The following is a 21,708-nucleotide window of genomic DNA, read 5'->3' as shown; positions in this document are numbered from 1 at the left end:
TAAATAATGAGAGCTGCGCGTTGACCTCTGATGCAATGGTATATCCGTGGTGTGCAGAAGTCGCAGGCTGCATCGGCACCATTTTGACCAAAAGGTTCGGTCCCGTTGTAAGAACCGCACCTCGTCAAAATTGTGAAAAAAAGTGCGGCCCTTACACGAGTCTATGCGGTAGTTCTCGAACAGAATATGAATATTAACATTCAATAATATTCAAAATTTTCGAATATTTGCACACCCCTATGAATTTTTCATTGCATGCATTGCAAACATAGGAATCAAGCCTTCTAAACTCCCGTCATGACCCCAAACCTCAAGGCATCTTGCTAGCACATACCTCAGCTGTCTCAGCTACATACACTGCCCAGGAGGCCATTGCTGAAAGCTTACCGACTGTGCTTGGCTGTGCTGAAGTACCAACTCTTACTCTGTTCATCTAGGAGCATTATTATTCTGGTTGAAATTACGTTATCTACTAAGGTCCTGAAAATCCACTTAACAAAAGAGGACCTCATAGGTTCTGGAGCCTTGAACGATGAAACGAAGAATCAATCATCTGGCTATAAGGTCATGATGACAATCTTCTAAGTAGCTTATCTCAGTAGAAAGGCGACAAAGAGCACAGACTTTACAGCCATTACATTTCTCCAGTTTCCAACTGACTTTATTATAAGATGAATCCAGCTCGCTGTAAGAATGTTTATGCATGCATGCATGCATTTATAGCTGTATCAATGCCAAAGTGACTACACATGCTGCCTGCACGTTGTACGTTGATGCTGCCACAAGCTTGTGTATATGCCTACATGCCAAAGCTGAATTCTGCAGAAAGTGCCTACTGTCAGCCACTGTTCTTTATTCACTGCATGAAATACTGCATTTGCAAGCCAATTCTTATCTGGATGGATGACAGGTAAGCCATTCAATTCTTCTGGTAAAAGAGTTAATACATCTTGAGCTAAATCTGCTACATGTCCAATAAAATGTGGTCTTTTCATTTAAAAACAACACTCCCTGGATGGTTGAACATATTGCACTGTTTCGCAGTAATGTGGCCCTGCAATTGAAGCTACAGATGTTATAAGCCAATCAGAAGCCTGATCACCTAAATGCAATAAATCTTGCATTGTGTGTCCATTTGCATCAAATCACCTGCCGAGTCTAATGTGCCAGAACACACTTCATAGCTTTCGCTCCTGAGCCAAATTATTCTTAAATGAAGTACAGGCATTGCGTCTCTTTCTCTTTCGATAATGCTTTGTTCAAATATGGTATCCATCTAAGTATAACAAATAACTCAGACACAATGCAGCCTATGTTGTGTTCTTGAAAGCCATGTCATGTAAGAAGGATATTAAGTTTGCTAAGCAATTAAATTTACAAACGATCGGGTACCATTTAACAAATCTTTTGAAAAACTAGAAGGTTGCAGAGCATATATCAAAAGATAAACTAGTGCCAAAAACTATTCAGACATTTTTTTCTAAGCACTAAACAAAGTCAAAAATAACATAACCAGTGGCATTAGAAGCTTGTTTACACATGCATCAGGCAGGCACAGCCTAACCATTTATTTCTTGTCACCATGGCGCTCACGCAGCTGCAGTCATGTCCAGTAAACAATAACAACCATTATAATTTCTTACTGCAATGTGCTGCATGAATTCTTCTGAGCAAGGGAAAGTCTTTTGGAACATTTTTGTGAAAACTTAATTACGAGAACACTCTACATCTTTATAACAAAGGTTTCATATTTGTCTTCAATGTAAAATGTTATTGCAAGCTAGCTAGCTGATTTAAACAGCAACATACCCTTTCTTACGCAAGACTGCCTGTAACGACACCATGTTCAATGACATTGAGTTCACCTCTGATTTGCCCCCCCCCCCCCCCCCCAAATGCACATTTTTTTTTTTTTTCACCAATATTTTCAAGTTATTTCTGATATGTCATCTCACATACTGCAACTCTTTTTGCTGCTCAAAAGAAGAGTAAACACTGTTTCATACCTAGTTATGCCAAGCTTGATGAAGATTTCCTCAGTTGTCTGAAGCACTTTGTCAACATAGTCAACTCTTTCTCGGTAGCATTTCAAAGCCAGGTGAATTAAGGAAACTTGCAATGACACGATGTCTTCTGTTGGCATGTCCTGCCTCATCTTCAAAAAAAAAAAAAAAAAAGAGAAATTAGGTGCAGCATTTCTGTAGATATCACATGCAGTAATTCCGTACATTTTTTTAGTTGTTTTTATCCACAAGACCTTTAGAACCAATCCTGCAACCATCAAGGGTTTATTCAAACTTTACAAGCATTGATACAGACAGGTATCAAGGGTGTGCACAACCAAAAAGCTTCGAAAAGCAAAAACACAAAGTAAATGCAAAGCTTTTGCAACACTGTCCGATTCACTTAGCCCTCATTCATAGAGACGCCAGTGCTAGAGTAGTTGATTTCATCATGCATGTGATAATTTTAAAAAAAATTTTTGTAATCATGTTCAACAAGTAATAGCTAGTCATTTGTATATTTGTAGTACTGTCAATAGTTTATTGTGTTTCTGCATTTCTTTGCTGTAATCAAGATGTATCATCTGTTTTGCTGCCGCTGTCCCTTGTACATCAAACAGGGGCATGGTTACCCCCGAGCCAACATCTGTATTGACTTTTTGACCATGTATCTCTCAAGATGCAGAATGAAGTGAATCTGAAAAAGTAAATATTGCTATATAGGCTGAGGGGTTGTCAATTGTTGTCAAAAGTGGTTCTAAGCCGACTAACAGAGATAACTGGCCTATAATTGCTAACTGGCCTATAATTTTTTAACTCTTCAATGTCTTTCTTATTATGGATTAATATGATGGCATTCTTCCAAGCGTCTGGTACACTTTAAGTCATGACGCATTGCACATAAAGGGCCCCAAGCTTTTACAGTGTAGTATGCCCTCCATCTTTTAATCAGCTGCTATTCCTTCTTCAAAGCCCTTCCAACCTCATCTCTAGTTATACACATAACTTCTTTCCTGTTCGTCACTACGTTCAATCAGTTACATGGCTACTCTGGGTACAAGTACATACGGAATCCCTCTGCTGGCTTTATTATATCACTGAAATTACTGATGACACTGCCCTGCTTATCTTTGACTGCATACACCTTGATCCTTTAAATGCAAAGTTTCTTCCTTACAGATTCCTCAATATTTCCAATGTTCAAATTTTTAATGTCAATTATTTTCTTCCTGTTTATCAGCTTTGATAGTCAACCAGTTCAATCTGATCTCTGGGTTATACACTGTCATGCTTTGTCATTCCCTTATAAGTTCCTTTGTTACTTGGGAGAGCTTGCCTTTTTGCTGTCTTAACGGCTTATCTCCAACTTCAACTGTGGGCTCTGAAATTATCTTGTTAAGTTCTCATTCATGAGTATGAAAACTATTTCTTGATTTTAGTTGCACAGAGTATGAAACTGATTTCTTGTTCCCTCGTCTAAGCTTTTCCAGGTCCACTTCTTGTTATTGCACTTCCGAAAAAAGGTATTCATTACTCGCAAATACATATAAAGGCTTCTAAATTCTTGTAGGCTGAACTAGGGCACATATTTAGAACTTCTGGACACCTGATTTAATTTTACCACTTCACCACCGTGTGGTGCACCCATGACTTTCACTGACACCCCAAGCAGACACCATTATTAAAAAACCTGTGATAACTTATTGTCCTCGACCACTGAGTGTGAGCAATCAAGCAACTACCGCTAGCCTCAACTTCTTGAGCTTCCACTCTGACATGCATTCAGCACTGATCAATCTCCATCTGCCATCACACCACGTGCCTTAATGTACCTAATTAGAATTTTTTCAATTGAGATTTGGTTAATTACTGTATTGAATGTTGTGATTACTCACAAAAGTAATGCCAGCCTCTCCAAACTGACTAAACTGTAGAGGCTGATCTGCAATATTTGTCGCAGATGATGCTTAAAAATATGCCATAGCTAAAAATAAAAAGAAGGAAAAGAAACCCCTGGTATACAGGGTGTTTCAGCGAACACTTTCAAAATTTATTTAAGGTTGCCTGTGGCAGATAGCCCAATTCTAGTTAATCAGCTGGTCTAATCGAAGAGGCGGACATTACTTGCACAAAAAATTGAAATGCACAATCGACTAATCAACAAAAATTCACTAATTAAGTTTTTAACTAATTACCTGATGGCCCATATTGCCATTTACAAATTGTAGCCGTGGAGTTCGAGGGCGGATCCACTTGGAATGAATTCTGGGGATGAAACCAGTTTCGAGATATTAATTTCCGAACTTTGCGGAGAAATGCATTGGCGTACCAGTTAATTTTGTGCTTCAATGCATAAAGCAACTTTTGTTAAGAAACTAACTGGAACGTCAATGCATTTCTCCGCAAGGTTTGGTAATTAATATCTCGAAACTGGTGTCATCCCAAGAATTCGTTCCAACTGGATCCACCTTGCGAACTCCAAGGCTACAATTTGTAAATTGCAATATGGGCTATCAGGTAATTAGTTAAAAACCTAATTAGTAAATTTTTGTTAATTATTCGAATATGCATTTCAACTTCTTGTGCAAATGTCCGCCTCTTCGAGTAGACCCACTTCATACAACTAGAATTCTGCTATCTGCCACAGGCAACCTTTTAAGAATTTTTGAAAGTGTTCGCTGAAACACCCTGTATACTGACATACAACACCGCCTCTACACATGTGACCATTTACTGCTAATGCAGCAAGGGTCATCAAACCCCGAGAAACTTCCCTACGCAACAGGCTCTAGTAACCACTGCATGAGTTACGCCGCATTATCTTGTTAGTTCCTTACATGTGCTAGCTGTCCTCTTAACTATGGTGTCACCCTCTTGTGTCATGCATAACGTCCTCCGTCCTTATCAAGCAAGCAATGATTCATCGTGTGCCTGACGCTTAGACCCCGCACATCAATGTCACAGAAAATTGAATACAATGAAGGTAAAGTAAGTGTTCCATCTCCCAGTGAGAAAGGTTGCAATGAACACATATGACATAATATCAGGCCATTTCATGCTTACACCTATTTCAGGATACAGAATAAACTGCTTTTCCATAATTAACAACATCCAGTACTACATGTCAGCAAATGTAACATGAAGAGTAGTGACATCCACAAACAGAACCTAATTAGTGCTAAATCTTCAAACCAACGAGAAGAGGTAGAAATGAAGCAACACACTTAACAAAAGCACTAACCTGTATCACTTGTGCTATCTGGTCAGAAAAGATATCAAATAATTTGATGTCACTCGGAATGCCTGGTCCATCTTCTTTCATTGCATAGGCTGCTAGTCTAGTGGGTAGAAAAAAAAAATTAAGCTGATACACCAAACAATTGAGTAAGAACATCCTTCACAGTAGAGGTCTCTTCAATATGCTCAGATACACACGTAGTCAGACCCAGCCAATAATGTGTAAGTAGTTATACATTTTCAGATAAATCTAGTAAGTTCTTAAATACATTGCTGTTAGGTTTAGAAAATGGAGATTTATTGGAAAGACCTGAAGCTACAGGGCGGTGAGATAAATACCCAAGTAATTTTTTTTTTTTTTTTCAGCAATTGTTTTCTGAGCTTCAAGACTCAAAAGAGGCTCTGCTACATAGTGCTCACATCCATGAATGCACACAGTGCTCATTACTGATATGCATTCACAATCGCTAGGACTCTTTAGGAACTGTTAAAACATTGACATTGACATAAGACATTGCCCATCTCTAAATACTGGATGCACAAGATATTAGAGAACATAACTTAGGATCACCACAGAAGAAATTAACATTCCTGTAATATCTGTCTAGGTGCTGAAATTTGTTTTCATCAACTCTTCAGTCATTGATGTTTATTCAAAAGTAACTGCTTCCATTCTGATCGGAGAGAAGGGCCGGCCTAGTTGCAGTCCTAGTTGCTTTAGCTGCAAACCACCGCAACTTGGAGATTGCCACATTCCTAAATGTGACAATCTCCATTGCAAAGTATTAATATATACTGGTTGGTGTATACTTGGGCGAAGAGACGGTGCTTTAAGAAAGCTTCCATATCTTTGCCCAAAAAAGAGTTGGCATATTTTGAGTGTGATTTGTAAATGTTTCTAGTTGGTTTGGACTTGGTGGCACCCGTATACAGGGTATCCCAACTATCATGCAGCAAGATTTAAAATTATGCAAATGCCACGCAGCTGGACAGAACCAAGGTAATGTTGTTTGCCGTTGCTTGGAGATAATCAGATTATTTTTTGCATTCTGCCAAATTAATTAGTCTTAATTAATTAACTTCTGAAATATTATAATTAGGTGAAAAGTGTCAATGTGAAAATTGTAGAGCAACATGAAAAACTCCCGGTATAGCTTTCTGTTGCTCAATACGTGCTACATAAAAGTGTTTTCCGAGCGTGACCTACAACCCAACCTACAACGAAGGACGAAGACGCTCTGCTCGCCAGTGCCCGCTTAGACAAGGATCGAACATGCTTCGTACGCTCAAGAAGAAGCCTTCTCCTCAATGGTCATCGACTGTGATTCGAAAATCATCAGCTGCGCTACCATCCGCATTCTAGTTCCAGCATTAGAGAACAGGTTGCCATTGCTCTTGCATTGACGGACGGTGAACATGACACGATTTATTCAGACTCCAAGACCACTATCAGGGCCTTTCAGATGGGAATGGTGGCTCCCCAGGCCCTACGTATCATCCAAAACGCTAAATACCTCAAACATCACTCATTGGCCTGGTTCCCTGCGCACCTTGGAAACATTGAGGGTGCCTCGCTCAACCCCAACGAGGAGGCACACTTGGCTGCATGAGGTATGACTGACCGTGCGCCGAGTAATGCGTCCTCTCCTGGGCGACCCGAGCCTCTCTGCTAGTACAATGAGATCTGCAAACACAATTACCTATCAAGAAGACTCCTGCCTCTGCTGCACTCCTCGCTGTGCAGGGCCCAGGCAGTCACTCTCAGACTTCTACGAACAAGCACTTACCCGAGCCCTGCGACACTGCACACAATGTACCCCGAACGGTTTCCAAGCCCCAACTGCCCCGTGTGGTGGTTATGCGGACTTCGAGCATGTCCTGTGGGGCTGCGCCTCTGCCGGCCCCCCTTTCACCCAAAATGATGACGCTTATTAAGGCCCAGGATCAGACCTCTCAAATCCTGGCAGTCCAGAGGGCCCGCAAGAGGGCCGTCAGGTTTGACCTGATGGTCCCCGAGTGGACCTAGCCAGGTGACGTCAAGTTTACTCGCATCTATCGTGGACCGAATAAAGTTCACTCACTCACTCCGAGCGTGAAAGAAGCCCGCGAATACACGCAAAGTGCCTCGAGCGGCCAGTCGCACGGCAATTTTGCCTGTATTCCTGGGTACCTTTCACGCTCGGAAAAACATTTTTATGTAGCACATACAGTATAGACCACTTATAACGTAACCGCTTATAGTGCAGGACCAGATATAGTGCGGTCTTTTCAGACTCCCGTTAATTTTCCCATAGCACTCCATGTAATACACGTATCGCTTATAGTACAGTTGCGGGAAACGAAATACCGGTTACAGTGCGGCTGCCTGGGAGTACCGAAGTCAGCGGAGCCGGCGAACGCTCCCCTCCCCTCAAATGGGCGCCCCAAGGAGTGCTCGAGGAAGAGAGACGAAGTGGAGGAGAAGGGCACGTGGTGCGAACGAACAGCCAGTGAGGCTAAAACCAGAATCTTGAGTGCGAGTCGTGAAATATCACGGCGCGCATAGCGAGTGAGGGCCACGAAACTGCCAACGCCGGCCAACGCTCGCTTCACGATAACGGCAGTAAACGAAACTTCAGGGAGCGGCGGCGCCGGCATGGCACGGCGAAGGGCGCACACTATGGGGCGCACGCGGAGACCGTGCAATGTGAGGGAGGAGGGCGGCAGGGAAATGGATTTCGCCTTGGCAACTCCGCCGCTTCGGTGGCTCCCCTCACCCTCCCTCGTAACTCCCTCACTTTCGAATGTCACCGTGCATGCCCGCCGCCGCTCCAGCCGGCCCAGCGCCAGCTCCCCGAAGTTTCGTTTTCTGCCGGGCATTTGCCGGCGTGGGCAGTTTCGTTGGCCGGCCCGGGACAGCACCGCTGCTTCCCTCTGCGCCGTAGCCGCAGCGTGCAAGGTCAACACGTGACTAGAAAGTAAAGGAAGCATAAAGGAGAAAGATGGGTTCACTGTCATTTTTTACGAGTGGCTACGGTAGCGTGGCTGAGACGTCGGCACGTACACGCATGTTCCCACGCAACGCAGAATCGGCGACCTTGCCATTTGACAGAGGGTGAAATTTCCGCCGCGTTTTTTTTTTCTTTTTTTTTCTTGTTTTGTTCGCGCGCGACATTGAGGGGTCTCTCCTAAGCTTTTACTCTATGGCGGTGCCGGAGCAATGCCGGTCAGAGGCGCCGCCACGTGATTTGGTTCGAATTAACGAGATTCGACTGTAAAATGAATGCAAACGTTCTAGCCACATTCCTCGACTGTCGCATACGCGTGGCGGCTCGGTACACATGTTTTGCATATGTGAAGGCCTTGAAAATTGTTGCTTTGGTTATAGTGCGGTACCTCTTATAGTGCGGATATTCGCAACTCCGGCGACTTACGTTATAAGCGGTCTACACTGTATTGAGCAACAGAAACCTATATCGGAAGTTTTTCATGCTGCTCTACAGTTTTTTCGTTGACACTTTCCACCTAATTATAATATTTGAGAAGTTAATTATGTAATTAAAACTAATTAAGTAATTAGGCGGAATGCAAAAAATCCAAGTATCTCCAAGCGACAGCAAACAATATTACCTTGCTTCTGTCCAGCTACGTGGCAGTTGCATAATTTTAAATTTTGCTGCATGATAGTTGGGACACCCTGTATATGTAGCTCTTCACCACAAGAACATTATGGTTGCCAGTCAGCAATTGTGTGTGTTGACTGCTGCTGTCCTGTTCTTAAAGTACTGACGTATTTTAGACGTCATTTTTTTGTTTTGTTAAATTGATGTTATATACCAATAAACCCTAGAAGAAATACTAGAAAGCCTCAGAGTGCCCAAAATAATTTAATACAACTGGTTTTCTAGAGCCATTTTCGGTTTCATTTCCCGGGAGGTTACTGTGTTGTAACCTCATGAGGCAGAGTGTGATCACGTGGGAGCAGGTCATCGCGACGTTATGGCACTCACTCTAGCTCCCTTGGTCGTTCCTATGCTGCTACTCATTGTGAGGCCCTCTGTAGCAGCACAGCAGACAACCTAGCGAGCTGGAGTCGTGATGTCGCAACACAGTAACCTGCTGGAAACGAAACCGAAAGTGTCGGAAGAAAAGCAATTGCATTAAAATATTTAGGGCGCTCAAAGGCTTGTCAGTATCTTTTCTAGGACTTCGAGGTTCAAGACCTTCATTTAACGCAAAAAATGAAGAGTTGAAAGTATCATGTCAGCACTCCCTTAATCGCCATTTCTCCTGTCAATAATGTCTTTTGTTTTCAAGGTCAGAAGAGAACGCATGACTTCTAACAGTGACATGCAATCTGTAGCAAAGAGAAAGAAGCACTGCTGGTAGTAGGATGTCATCCAGATGGCTGAATTTGTCCAGCAGGTCCACAACATCATGAGTGAGAACACTCGAAAGTCAATGAAGACCACTGCCAAGCTACTGCCAAGGGGCAGGGTCAATAGTCAGGCTTTTTGTACACGAGCACACTGGGTACCAGTGCTAAGTGATGGCTTTGCATCCTCCCACACAGCTGGCTAAGCCCAAAAGTAGCCATCTGTGAACTTCTACAACCATGTCACACCCATAACGGCCTCCTAGTTCCCAACATTCAAATCCACTAGACTGCAATGTCTGCAGCGTCAGTAAGAAGGACCTTAAAAAAAAAAACTACTAAAAGCTTGCTGAAGGCTGCTATTGTGGAAGAAATATGTTTCATGCTTAGAGCATGAGGAAACGTGACTCTCCAAGCTGCTGGCTGGAAACTAAAGTATTACTGAGAAGTGCAGGCGTGCATGTGTTTGACCTTTGGCCTGCACAGTGGAAGCACACTCAAGTTTCACTACAAGGCTCATGCATGTGGCACTATGTGAAGCCCTGTCATGTCTCCTTGTTTGTTAAGACAAAATATGGCCCATCTGGAGGGTCCAAATAAATTATGTACTTGCCCAGCAAATGACCCAGTCCTTTGAAAAGATTGGCATAGTGTTCTTCAATGCATTCTGTTGCACAGAGGACCTTCTGGATGCCCAAGCTTTCTACAGCTGGTAATCCAAAGAGAGGGCACTTGAGCTGTCGCACAACATTGATGGCTTGCTTCGAATTTTTTTCGCTTCCATGATGCAGATAAGTCAAATTTTTTGAGGGCTTGGTCCTATTGGTCTTACAACAGTTTCTTTGACCGGTTGAAGGTGTCCCGTGGAACCCCAACAAAAGTTGCCGGGACAACAGTCACCTGCACACCAGTGTCGATCCTCTCAACCAATGGCATGGTGTTGAAGACAACTTCCAAAACCTTGATGTCGAGTTGAACATTAGCTGGTCGAGTGATGGTGCCAAGGAAAAATGCTCAAGTCGCAAGAAAAATGCTACAGTGCTGGTAGCCATCTGTGTGCTTGCCCTTTTGAGTTATGCAGGGCAGATGTACTCTTCTGTTTACATATGCAACACCCATGTGCCATGTAAGGGCACACTACATGGCACAAGTGACATGTCACAAAACTGTCAACATCAGCAGGCATGCAGCCAAGCATGCAGCCATTTTCAAAGTCAGATTAAGTCAATTATTGAAGCCAAAGGTGGCTTTACTCACGACAGTTTTTGACAACAGTAATGAAATAGTCTACAAAATTGTGTGTGAACATATCTAATGTTGCGTGAAACATCAATGCTTCTCTCAAAGTCATCATCATGTTCTCAAATACCATGCCACCCTGCATCTCACCTCATCAGATTATCTGTAAATTTATGTTCATCTTATCATCATAGTATGCAAGTTGTCCAAAACTGCAGGGTACAGGATAGCCTCACCACTACCTTGGTGTGAAGTGCACAATGTAGTCCTTCTATGGTTGAGACATGCCAGCATACGAGAAAGAAGGATATGCTTTGTGTAAGCGATGGAGGTATAAAACGACCAATCAAGTGCTCACTAACTTGCCAACTCTATTAACTTCATGTGTAATCAACTATGACTGAAACATTACAATCAAGGTGTGCAGTATTTCACAGTATCATGGGTAGGCATGCTGATAAGCCTCATGCTTAAGCAATATGTAAGGTTTATTTTATTTTAGAGGTGTATGACACGCATTCTTAAGAACTTTGGCCTGATAACACACCTTTTTTAGCATACGTGTGTGTGCTTTATTATTAATTCAACTTCAGACACAGCACACAGACAGCAGCAAACTTGAAACAGCAGAGACTGACACACAACACATTGTCTTCAGATTGCACTGTCATTTTTGACGACTTTGCTGCTGCCGATTTCACCTGCTACAGGAACTATACTGAATATACTTGCTCAAAGCAAGTACCCCGCTAGTAGTATGTGTCTTGCACTGCCTCAAGAGGACGGCACAAGTGCCACATAATTCATTTTTCACATGCACTTTTTTGCAATCTTGTGTCAGCCCATCCATCAACACCTTTAAAACTTATGACAGACAGAATTTATTTTTCCTAAAGTGTGGCAAAACATTGATAAAATCGTAGAACGATCCCAAATTTGTAAACTGTATGAAAAATTTGGGAGACTTGGTAGGTATGGAATATGCATCCTTGCATTCAGCAGCACAACACCACAGCTGCTAAGTGAATTGCAATGTATTTTAAGAAGATTGCAATCATTGCATTCTACCGGTGCTAACATATGGGGCAGAAACTTGGAGGTTAACAAAGAAGCTCGGGAACAAGTTAAGGACCGCACAAAGAGCGATGGAACGAAAAATCTTAGGACTAACGTTAAGAGACGGGAAGAGAGCGGTGTGGATCAGAGAATAAACAGGGATAGCCGATATTCTAGTTGACATTAAGCAGAAGAAATGGAGCTGGGCAGGCCATGTAATGCATAGGATGGATAACCGGTGGACCATTAGGGTTACAGAATGGATACCAAGAGAAGCGCAGTCGAGGTCGGCAGATAACCAGATGGGGTGATGAAGTTAGGAAATTTGCAGGTGCAAGTTGGAATACGCTAGCGCAAGACAGGGGTAATTGGAGATCGCAGGGAGAGGCCTTCGTCCTGCAGTGGACACATATAGGCTGATGATGATGAACTTAATGTCTTGGATATTTCTTTATGGAATGACACCAAGTTCAATAGCTGGATTCAACGATTGGACAGAAAGGTGCCTCCGTGACTGCACAAAGTGCAAAGCGTACATTTACTTCAGCATCTCCTTTAAACAGAATTTAATTTTCCTTCCAAATGCATTTGGCAAATCAAATCAAGGTTCAACAGAAAAGGTCTGAAAAACAAGAAAAATGGCAGTCACCTGTCAATAAGGGAGATGATGATGTTTTTGACATTTACTTGTGGCCTGAGCTCTGCACAGGCCTTGAGAAAGCAGCTCAGAGTTTGTAAGTGAAATTCATCAGGAAAAACTTGAATGATGCACTCCATGAGGTACTCCTGGGCTATGGCATCCCTGCAGCTTACTACTTGCTCCAAAATGCCTGGCAAAACCACCTGGTCACATACACACACAAAAAAAGCAATATGAAATGACAGCACATATACACCTTTTGCAAAAAAAAAAAAGTAATAGCCAGCTGGGCTTTATTTTGATGATACGCTACAAACAACATAGGTAAGCAAGACCAAACAACAGGCATTGAGAACAGTTTCATTACAGCAGCACAAAAAAATAATGAACAAGATGGGAAAAGCAAGCAATGGAAAGTAGGAGTTTCAATGTAAAATTAACCTAAATGATTGTTGCTAGAATATACCCCTCTTCCAAAGATGATTCAATTTACCAGCTAACATTTAGGGAAAATCACTGTTAAAGAAACTGCTTCAACCCACACTACTTGCAGAAACCATCATTGTTGTGATGCCCGGTATAGATTAAAAGTGTATCTACTTCACACCGACTCACTCCTGGTCATCCTCAAGCATGAAGCCAACTGATGTAGGTAGCAAAGAGTGGGCAGACAGGGGAAATGCGAGTGCATTTGAAGATAATTTGGTCCGCCAATTTGTCTCACTCTGTACGTGGTGCACATAGCTTGAAGGCACATTCTTGCACAGTGTTTCCAGCACATACTGTTCAGATTCTATAAAACTGCTTGAGGACACCGATATTACTGCTTGCCAATGCAAAGATATTGATGATGGGTGAAAGAAGTACTAAGTACAGGTATGTGTTCAAGAACGACGCATTTAATGGAAAGTTGGGACAACCTGTGAAATTCCAGGCTGCTCAACATAACTTCAGGACGACTCGGAACAGAAATGTTGATGAAAACTAGGTGCACACTGCTTAGTAGATGTCCAATGGTACCCGACATTATTGAGACATTGTACAAAACAGGAACACGTCCTGAAAACGCACCTATGGTCATTATCAAAGTGACACCACTTAGACACCAAGACTTTGAAGCAGTCAACACTAGTGTCACAACTATTACAGCAAAGCTACTTTTATCTAATTACAATTTACATCAACATTCTTCATTCTGCTGGCTTCCAGATAATCATCATCATCATATTTTATTCAGGAAAAAGGATCATACAGATGTGTGTGCAAACATCCGAGTCCCTAGTCAATGGCTAGTTGGGGTACATTCAATATACTGAAGACTCACTGCATCAGAAAGCATGCCTGAAACAGCATTCTGAGATGGTTGTGCTTTTAGCTGAAATGTTAAAATATCAAGGTTTGGCGGGACATCGAAGACCAATGGTGAAATTGGTCAACTGCTTATGGTGCAGTAAGCAGGAATTAAAAGTTGTAAGCATCCCAATATTTTCTGTAAGATGGCTGGAAGGATATTTGGTGCTTGAATTCAGCGTTATCCTTTGCAGCTGTCATAACCATGCTGCTTCAGGTTAAGACAGAAGCCTAATGAAGAAGCGAACTTTCTATGCATTTGAAAATGCCAGTAGCCTAAAAACATCAGATGTCATTTGGTGCTTCTCATCACACCTTTCATTCACTACAAAAAAAACCTGTGCACTTTTACGCAGAAAGGAACTAGGAGAGCAGCCTACCTTCTTGTAACGTTCCATGTCCACAGCATCAAGCTGAGAGAGACGCACCAGATTGGTTCCTACCAGCAGACGCAACTCTTGGCGTTCCTTTTCTCTGCGATCTCGATCCCGAGAGTGGCCTTGGTGTTGCATCCGCACCCACAATTTGTTCATTTCACCAAAATTAAGAAGAACGAAGTCTACAGAATCTTTCACTGTTCCACTCACTTCGCTGTCTCTGGAAAAAAACAGCAACAAGACAGCTTGAAGCAGCTGCCTTACATAAATAGTTCCCCTTGCAGCTGGAAATTTAAAACTACAAACTCTTACTACACGATTACCTTGTGTACATCAGCAGTTCAACTTTCCCTCCATCAGCATTCAGGTTTGCGTCATTCCTGGAATACATCAAGAGGTACTCAGTAGTGGAGTGAAATGAACTTTTATACTGTGCAACATAAGTATAAACAGATGCAAAAGCAAGACAGCCACCTACTTTAGTGATACTGGAAAACTCATTTAAATCTACACAATTTTTTCCACAGAAAGCTATTCAGTTTCTACTGCAGTTCCCTAGTTACCATAATCAAGAACCTGCTATAATAATGCCTAAACCATACCTGTGCCACAAGAGCACAGAAAATGACATGGTATTTCATGTCTCGCTCTAGATGCCACTTGCGCCCTGCCACACAGGTAAATACAATAGCATTCAAATTTGATTACACAAGCAATTTACAGAGTTCTGACTACTCCTTGGGCCACTAGATGCATACTCCTGTACCTTGTTTGGCTAAATAGCATATTTAGATAATGCTAATCAAACATGTCATTACAGCCCTTTTGACAGAAACTGATGTGGCGCCACAGCTACTTACAGGGCTGCATCTTCTTCATTGTCAGGGAGAATATTCCGTGTGCACTGCAGCAAATAATTGCGCAGAAAGAGCCCTCGTAGTGGGTGTTGCACCCCACGGCACATCTCCACAAGGTCCTTAAGGATGTCTTTTTTAGAGTGCTCATTTGACTTCATATAAACCAACCCAACAGTGATTAGAAGATATCTATAAAGAGAAAGCACATGCTGTAGTTTATTATGAATGGCAAGGACATGCTTAAAGGACAGCAAGACATTCAGGTGATGGGATGATGCGAAAAAGCTATTTAAAACCAGAATATCAAGAGTATGAAATCCAAACACAAGAAGTCAGCTGTATATGTTAGCAACACGTCCCTTATCAAAAAAAAAGCCACAATGAGATAAAACCAGCACTTATACAATGTAATGTAGATTAACACAAATTGCAAGAAATGAACTTCAAGGAGAATATTAGTCAGACCCATAACAGATCATAAGCACAAGACACTATCAGACCGAACCTAATTATTCTAAAAGTTTGTGCATTAGGAAATTTTCCCAAGAACTTAAAGTGTTTCCTTCTCAGGAGTTAGTGTTGCAAAAAGTTTCTTCTAGGGCACACAGGCTACCACAATTATAAAGCAAAGCCACATCTGAAAAAGCTTGATATGAACAGTTTTGTGCTTTACACCAAGATTTGTCCTTTACACAAAGACATCAGAATACATACTCTTTAGACAGCTGTGAGCATGTGCAAAGCACGTGTTGCTGCCTTCCACTTACAGCAGGTGCTCATGCAAGCTCACAACAGTCTGGCAATAGATTATGGATGCCAAGGGACTTATTGTTAGAAAGGTCGATAAGCTGGGTCACATTTTGAAACAATGGTACAGAAAATGAAATGTTTGTGTATGTAATCATGGATTGATTTCAACTGTGTGTCCTAATCGGCAGCTACATAGACATGTTTTCTAACCACACTAACTTGCATAATTTCCAATGCGCAATTCACTTCAAGGTTTAACACTACTCATTAGAGCACAAGTGACCCCTGAACACTTGAACACGCTACTTTTCTGATGCTCCCAATTCTAATCAGAGTCAATTTGCTGTTAGGAGAACATAAGATGCTTCAAATCCTACCAGTCAGATACCTACACCTACTTCAGAAATGAGACAAATTTTATGTTCTATAAGCTGACCAATTACTTATGACTTTAACCTTTCTAAAAGTAGTACTTCATTTTTACTTTATGAATGAAAAATGAGGAACCCAGTTTAAGATCTAGCTAGCATCTAGCTAGCATGGAAGGTAATTTTTCATAATAAATATTGGCATAACAGCAATTTTTATTATTAGCACATCATGCTTCCCCCCCCCCCCCCCCCATCCACTGTAGTTAACTGTCATTCCGGTTAGTAATCATCATCAGCCTATATTTATGTTGACTGCAGGACGAAGGCCTCTCCCTGCGATCTACAATTACCCCTGCCTTGCGCTAGCGTATTCACGGTTAGTAATGGCAGTTCTCAAACAAACTGCAAAGAACAAGAATCAGTCTGGAAGAGAATTAGAACACAGTTGTTATACAATCACCACACATGAATCGCACACAAAGCAATTTTATGCAAAGTGGCAAGAGTGAGCGGCTGGCCAGAGTCCTTGCGCATGAACATATGGGATATCAGACACTCCAATGCACTACATCTCATAGTAGTGCCAACCAACATGCACAGCAGCCTCATTATGAAATGATACCATGCTTTCACTACTTTTTGCATCATGAATGTTCTACTTTTATGTGTGAAAAGGTCAAAGAAATGTTTGAAGCAGAAGACAGTAAAGGGTGCATATAATGCAGCCACCATGGCACAAGAAACTGGATATTTTGTTCTGCTTAAAAATTTGCCATTTAACTTCTGCAAACTTCATAATGTAACAATAAAACTGCAATGAAAAAAGCCCTTTTCTAAGCTGTCTCAGTTTCCTTGCATAACATTTAAGTGCTGTTTTCTTGTGTTGCAACACAGGCTGGTTTTTACGCTTTATGCAGTCTTCTGTAACAAAATTCTGTACCCACACTCTTCAATGTATACAGAATACAACTGTCTACTTGTGGTTACTGCACTTCTTATCAATGGAAGTTTAAGTTTTTATTGCATGGACAGTTACACATTGCGCATATTATGAAGATGGGGCCCCATAACTCACGTAGTTGTAAAAGGGGTCTGTGAACTAGATGTTTTTATATAACATAATGAGCATGTTAATAAATAATTCACTAAAAAAACATCCCTAAAATAATAATTCAGGGTGTCTGTACTGGTTCCTTTGACTAGCACACTTTTTTTTATCTTGGAGAAGTAAAGCCTCAACTTCAAACCTCTCAAAGCCAAGGAGGACTATGCATTGAAATGACTGACTACATTTCAAGTCATCATTAGACAGGGCCATTATTCGTGAGGTTTTAATACCCCTTCTATCGTTTCTAGAAACCTTCGCTTTCAGCACCATTCATTTTTGCTCTAATATACTACTTCTAACTATCCATGGGATATTTCAGGTTCTCTCAATGCTGCAAGATAGTAGCTACGCTTACATGAATGCCACAGTAGCATGTCACCTTTAGTGCACCACGATAATTGCTATACAACAGCGTTTACATGTGGCGCATCCACCCTCATCTGAAACAAGCCGAAACCTGTTTCAGGCGATTTGCATTCCACCGGTGAGTGGAGGAGAGCACACGGCGGCAGCTGTCTCTCTCCCTCAATGACACACGCCAGCTTTTACATGCACCTTGCAAGACGACTTATGCCATCTCAAACTACCCTCTCCCATCACATCAACGTGATTGGCCTTCCTAGCGCATTGCCGCCGTTTACATGAATGTGATGCATTGGAAATGTGATGCAATGTATTGTCACATTCATCTACTAGCTATAGTGCAGGTGGGGCCTCCCCACTATTATTTTCCCCTATAGTCATTACTATATCTCAGAAGTGTGCAACATTGGGCTAGTTAGTTCAACATGGCTTCGAAGGTAAAACAGTGAAAAGAATGACGACAGACAGAAGAAACGAACACACACCACGAAGTGCAGACTAGCAACTGGAGGGTTTATTGTGATGACAGCAATAATAAAAAGCAAGAACAATTAACACATGACAGCAAGAAACATTGTCACATGATAAAACTTGCAGGAGGCAAATTATTGGGGAAAAAAATAATAAAAATAAAAATAAGAAAAATATGCAGAGACCCTCGTGCTAACTTTTACGCACTGTCAAAGTAACTGATCTGCTTTTAGTTAGAGTTAAGGATGGGGTGCTCACACAGGCCTCAGCTCCTTTGTTAATTGCGTAAGCTGCAGCAATAGGCGAGTATATGTGCTGCGATAACGTTTTATCAACTTGCACTTTGCGAAGTCGGGAGCACAACCAGACTCGACAAACTGGACATCTGCTGGCATTATGCACCCCGCTTTACTCCCTTTCACCTCTTCTCACTCAAAATTAATCAATCATGCTATAGACACTGCCACGCTCAAGAAAGCTCTCACCGAGCCATGCCATCACAAGGTAGAGTTCAACTTAAAGGCTCAAGTGGAAAGACTACGGAACACAGGTTACCCAGAAAATTTACTTTGATGCCTAGCCAAAAAGCTTCGCACTGAGCTTCTCAGGAAGACTAGCAACAAGCAGCAAACTGAGACAACATCCCGGACGAGCGTTATTCTGCACATACACAATATTTCGCACAAGATCAAGAAAGTTGCCAAAAGAGCAGGAGTCGAAGTTGTTTTCTCAGCCCCCAACAAGCCGAGTTGACTATGCAGGGTTGTCAACACAACAGGGCACAAGAAGGCTGTGTGTACCACAAGGTACACAAAGCCCTTCATGAACTGTAGAGTCAACGTCGTCTATGAAGTCCCGCTCTCCTGTAGAAACACCTACATTGGTCAGACGGGTCTGTCTTAACCAGCAGCTCAGTGAGCATGCCAACTAGTGCTGCCAAAAACAAGGCAGCAAAATGGCTCTTCACTGCAATGTCTGCAGTTGTGCTCCAGACTTTACTGTAAAGTGCAAGGTGCCAGGATGTTATCGTAGCACATGTGCTCGCCTGATTGCTGAAGCATACATAATAAAAGAGTCGATGCTTGCGTGCACACTCCATCCTTAGCTCTAACTAAAAAAGATCAGTTAAATTGACAGTGCATAAAAATCAGCATGGAGGACTCTGCATCTGTCGTTCTCTTTGTCTTTCTTTTTTTTTCAATAACTTTCCTCCTGCTAGTTTTATCATGCGAAAATGTTCCTTGCTGTCACATGTTGGTTGTTTTTCCTTTTTATTGTTGCTGTCATCGCAATAAATCCTCCAGTTGTTAATCTGTTTTTCATGGTGTGTGTTCGTTTCTTCTGTCCATCGTCGTCCTTGACGCAGTTTACCTTGAAAGTCATTACTAGTTTATTTTATATTTTGTATACAGGAATTCAGTACAATGTCAAGTTGCCCCTTAAACAGGCATGGTAATTCCAAGTTGACAGAATCTATGTTGCCAAAAGAAGCACATAATGAAGGTGAAAGTTAGCCAGATATTTAAGCAGCTTCCGCACAGAGATGGTGGACGGTTATTTTGCCACATGAACAGCACAAAGTATTACACAGCATTTTATACCAATACCATACCCCAAATAATACACTAATATCAACTATTCAGACACACAGAATACAGCCTACACAGCAAGAGTCAAAGTGTGCACCATTTTACAGCAATGCACTGCCCTTTACTATGTAGCATCAATTAAGACAGCCAGGGACTAAGAAGGCATTGCTTTCTTCATATTGTGTTTAGACAGGTTACTGAGACCACTAAGCAAGCTGCCTCGCACAATGCAATGTTAGTGCAGTCTGGCCACAGAATAAGCAGTGAGCATGACTGCCTGCGTGCAAAATTATTTAATGCCAGTACAGTGGAAGCCAAATAAACTTACAGACGAGGAATGATGTTGCCAGCATACTGAACAAGCTCATAGAGATCAGACATCTTGCGCCCTTTTTGGATTTCATCTAGAAGGTGAATTTCTAGATGCCTCAGTTCATCAGTAACCGCCATATCTAAATATAAAACTAAGGAAACCGTCACAACATTGTACATGTAAACAAAATGCAGTGAAAATTGCATGCACCTTCACATATCAAAATTCATGAACTAAGAAAAGGATACACAGCTCGTAGTAGCTTTTTGGGCTCAAGAGAGAAGTGCGAAGTTCACCAAGCATGTTAGAAGCATGTTTCAATGCTTCCATAAGCTTTCCTTTATCGAGACAGCGTTTCATGTGAAATGCTTGGACTTTGACAATGCTGGCCGCATCATCGAGTAGTTTTTCTTGGTCTTCTTGGGGGGATGCTTGTGGTGTCTGAGGCTGCAAAATATATGATTGAACGAAAATCAGGGTAAACTAAATATGCGGGAGATGTACTTACAATAGACCGTAAACCGACAAGCACTGATCAGCATTGACGATGGTGTGCATGATCTGCAGACAAACAATCTTATAGTGACACATGTTAAACTGCTCGTGCACTAACCGTTATACGCCTGGTCATGCAGTTTCGCCAACTACATTGATATAATGTGCGCAGAACTTGACTAAAGCTTAAATTGATGAGGTCTGCGATTGCTACCTATGTAAGGTCAACGAGTTAGTGACCTAGAGGTTGTTCCACTGAGTTCGTGTGCCAGACAACAAACACAGCTACAAGGAGCTACAAAAATGATTTCCGTTTTTACAGCCATCAACAGTTACTTGGGGTATACGGATTATTTATACACGCAAATGCACGTAGTGCGTACCATTTCGGGATGTCCACAGGCAACGCTTCAGTACGGAATAGTGGCCTCCCGCTCAGTTGTAAGCCCAGTACTACGTCGTATAGGTGGTCTATAACTTAACCAGCTTGAATGCTCAGGCAGTACGCCGCCGTAAACACAGCAAAACGACTTCGATTGACGCCCACCATGAAGTGCACTCAACGTCGACCAGTGGCGAGCCACTATTACGCTGGTAGAAAAGTTTTATTAGCTACAGATGGATGAATGGATGGATGGATGAGTCTGAACCTTTTAAATCGGGCGGTGGCACACGCCACCTAGCCGTGACTATTAACATATTTTGTACTTCGTGGAGGGTGAAATTTCACTCCTGCCTTGATTTTAGCCACCAATCAAATAACCTCCGTTTGGTTATTTCTACCCGCTTAAAGTCTATTTTGCCTACCTTTCTCTAAACCCCAATGCTTTGAAAAAATCAGCCCCGTTGCTTTGCTACATCAGGAGCACTTTAGACCCTCTAGTGGACGAAAAGTGAAGTCTACGAAACCCAACTCCACCTCCCTCCCAACTAAAGCCCTTCCATCCACGCGAAAACTTGTATGGGGGGGTTTTACTCCCAACGTCCCAACGACTTCTTGAACACATACGGCGTGTACTTTCGGTGGTAGCAGCCATGGTTACCGTGGTCCTGAGCCTTGCCTTGCCCATGCAGCAAAAATCTTGGCGAAAGGCTAAGCCTTTTCGACCATACACTATTCACAAAACTCAATGCT

General features: G+C 42.1%; 1 protein-coding gene across 1 annotated transcript in view; it reads right to left on the bottom strand.

Moving 5' to 3' along the window:
* Positions 1-21,176, bottom strand: part of LOC119464763 (vacuolar protein sorting-associated protein 35-like) — a 46,876-nt gene extending 25,700 nt beyond the window's left edge. Inside the window, exons 1-9 of the mRNA XM_037725710.2 lie at positions 20,957-21,176; positions 20,327-20,525; positions 20,094-20,217; positions 15,117-15,302; positions 14,580-14,636; positions 14,260-14,476; positions 12,539-12,732; positions 5,245-5,341; positions 2,007-2,155 (exon numbers count right to left, since the gene is read on the bottom strand). Coding sequence (XP_037581638.1) covers positions 2,007-2,155; positions 5,245-5,341; positions 12,539-12,732; positions 14,260-14,476; positions 14,580-14,636; positions 15,117-15,302; positions 20,094-20,217; positions 20,327-20,525; positions 20,957-20,959 — 1,226 coding nt within the window. The 5' untranslated portion in view covers positions 20,960-21,176. The remainder of the gene's footprint in view (positions 1-2,006; positions 2,156-5,244; positions 5,342-12,538; positions 12,733-14,259; positions 14,477-14,579; positions 14,637-15,116; positions 15,303-20,093; positions 20,218-20,326; positions 20,526-20,956) is intronic.
* Positions 21,177-21,708: the final 532 nt, after the last annotated feature.

Source organism: Dermacentor silvarum, chromosome 1 (assembly GCF_013339745.2).
Source record: "Dermacentor silvarum isolate Dsil-2018 chromosome 1, BIME_Dsil_1.4, whole genome shotgun sequence".
NCBI lineage: Eukaryota > Metazoa > Arthropoda > Arachnida > Ixodida > Ixodidae > Dermacentor > Dermacentor silvarum.
This window is presented reverse-complemented; position numbering and strand designations above follow the sequence as displayed.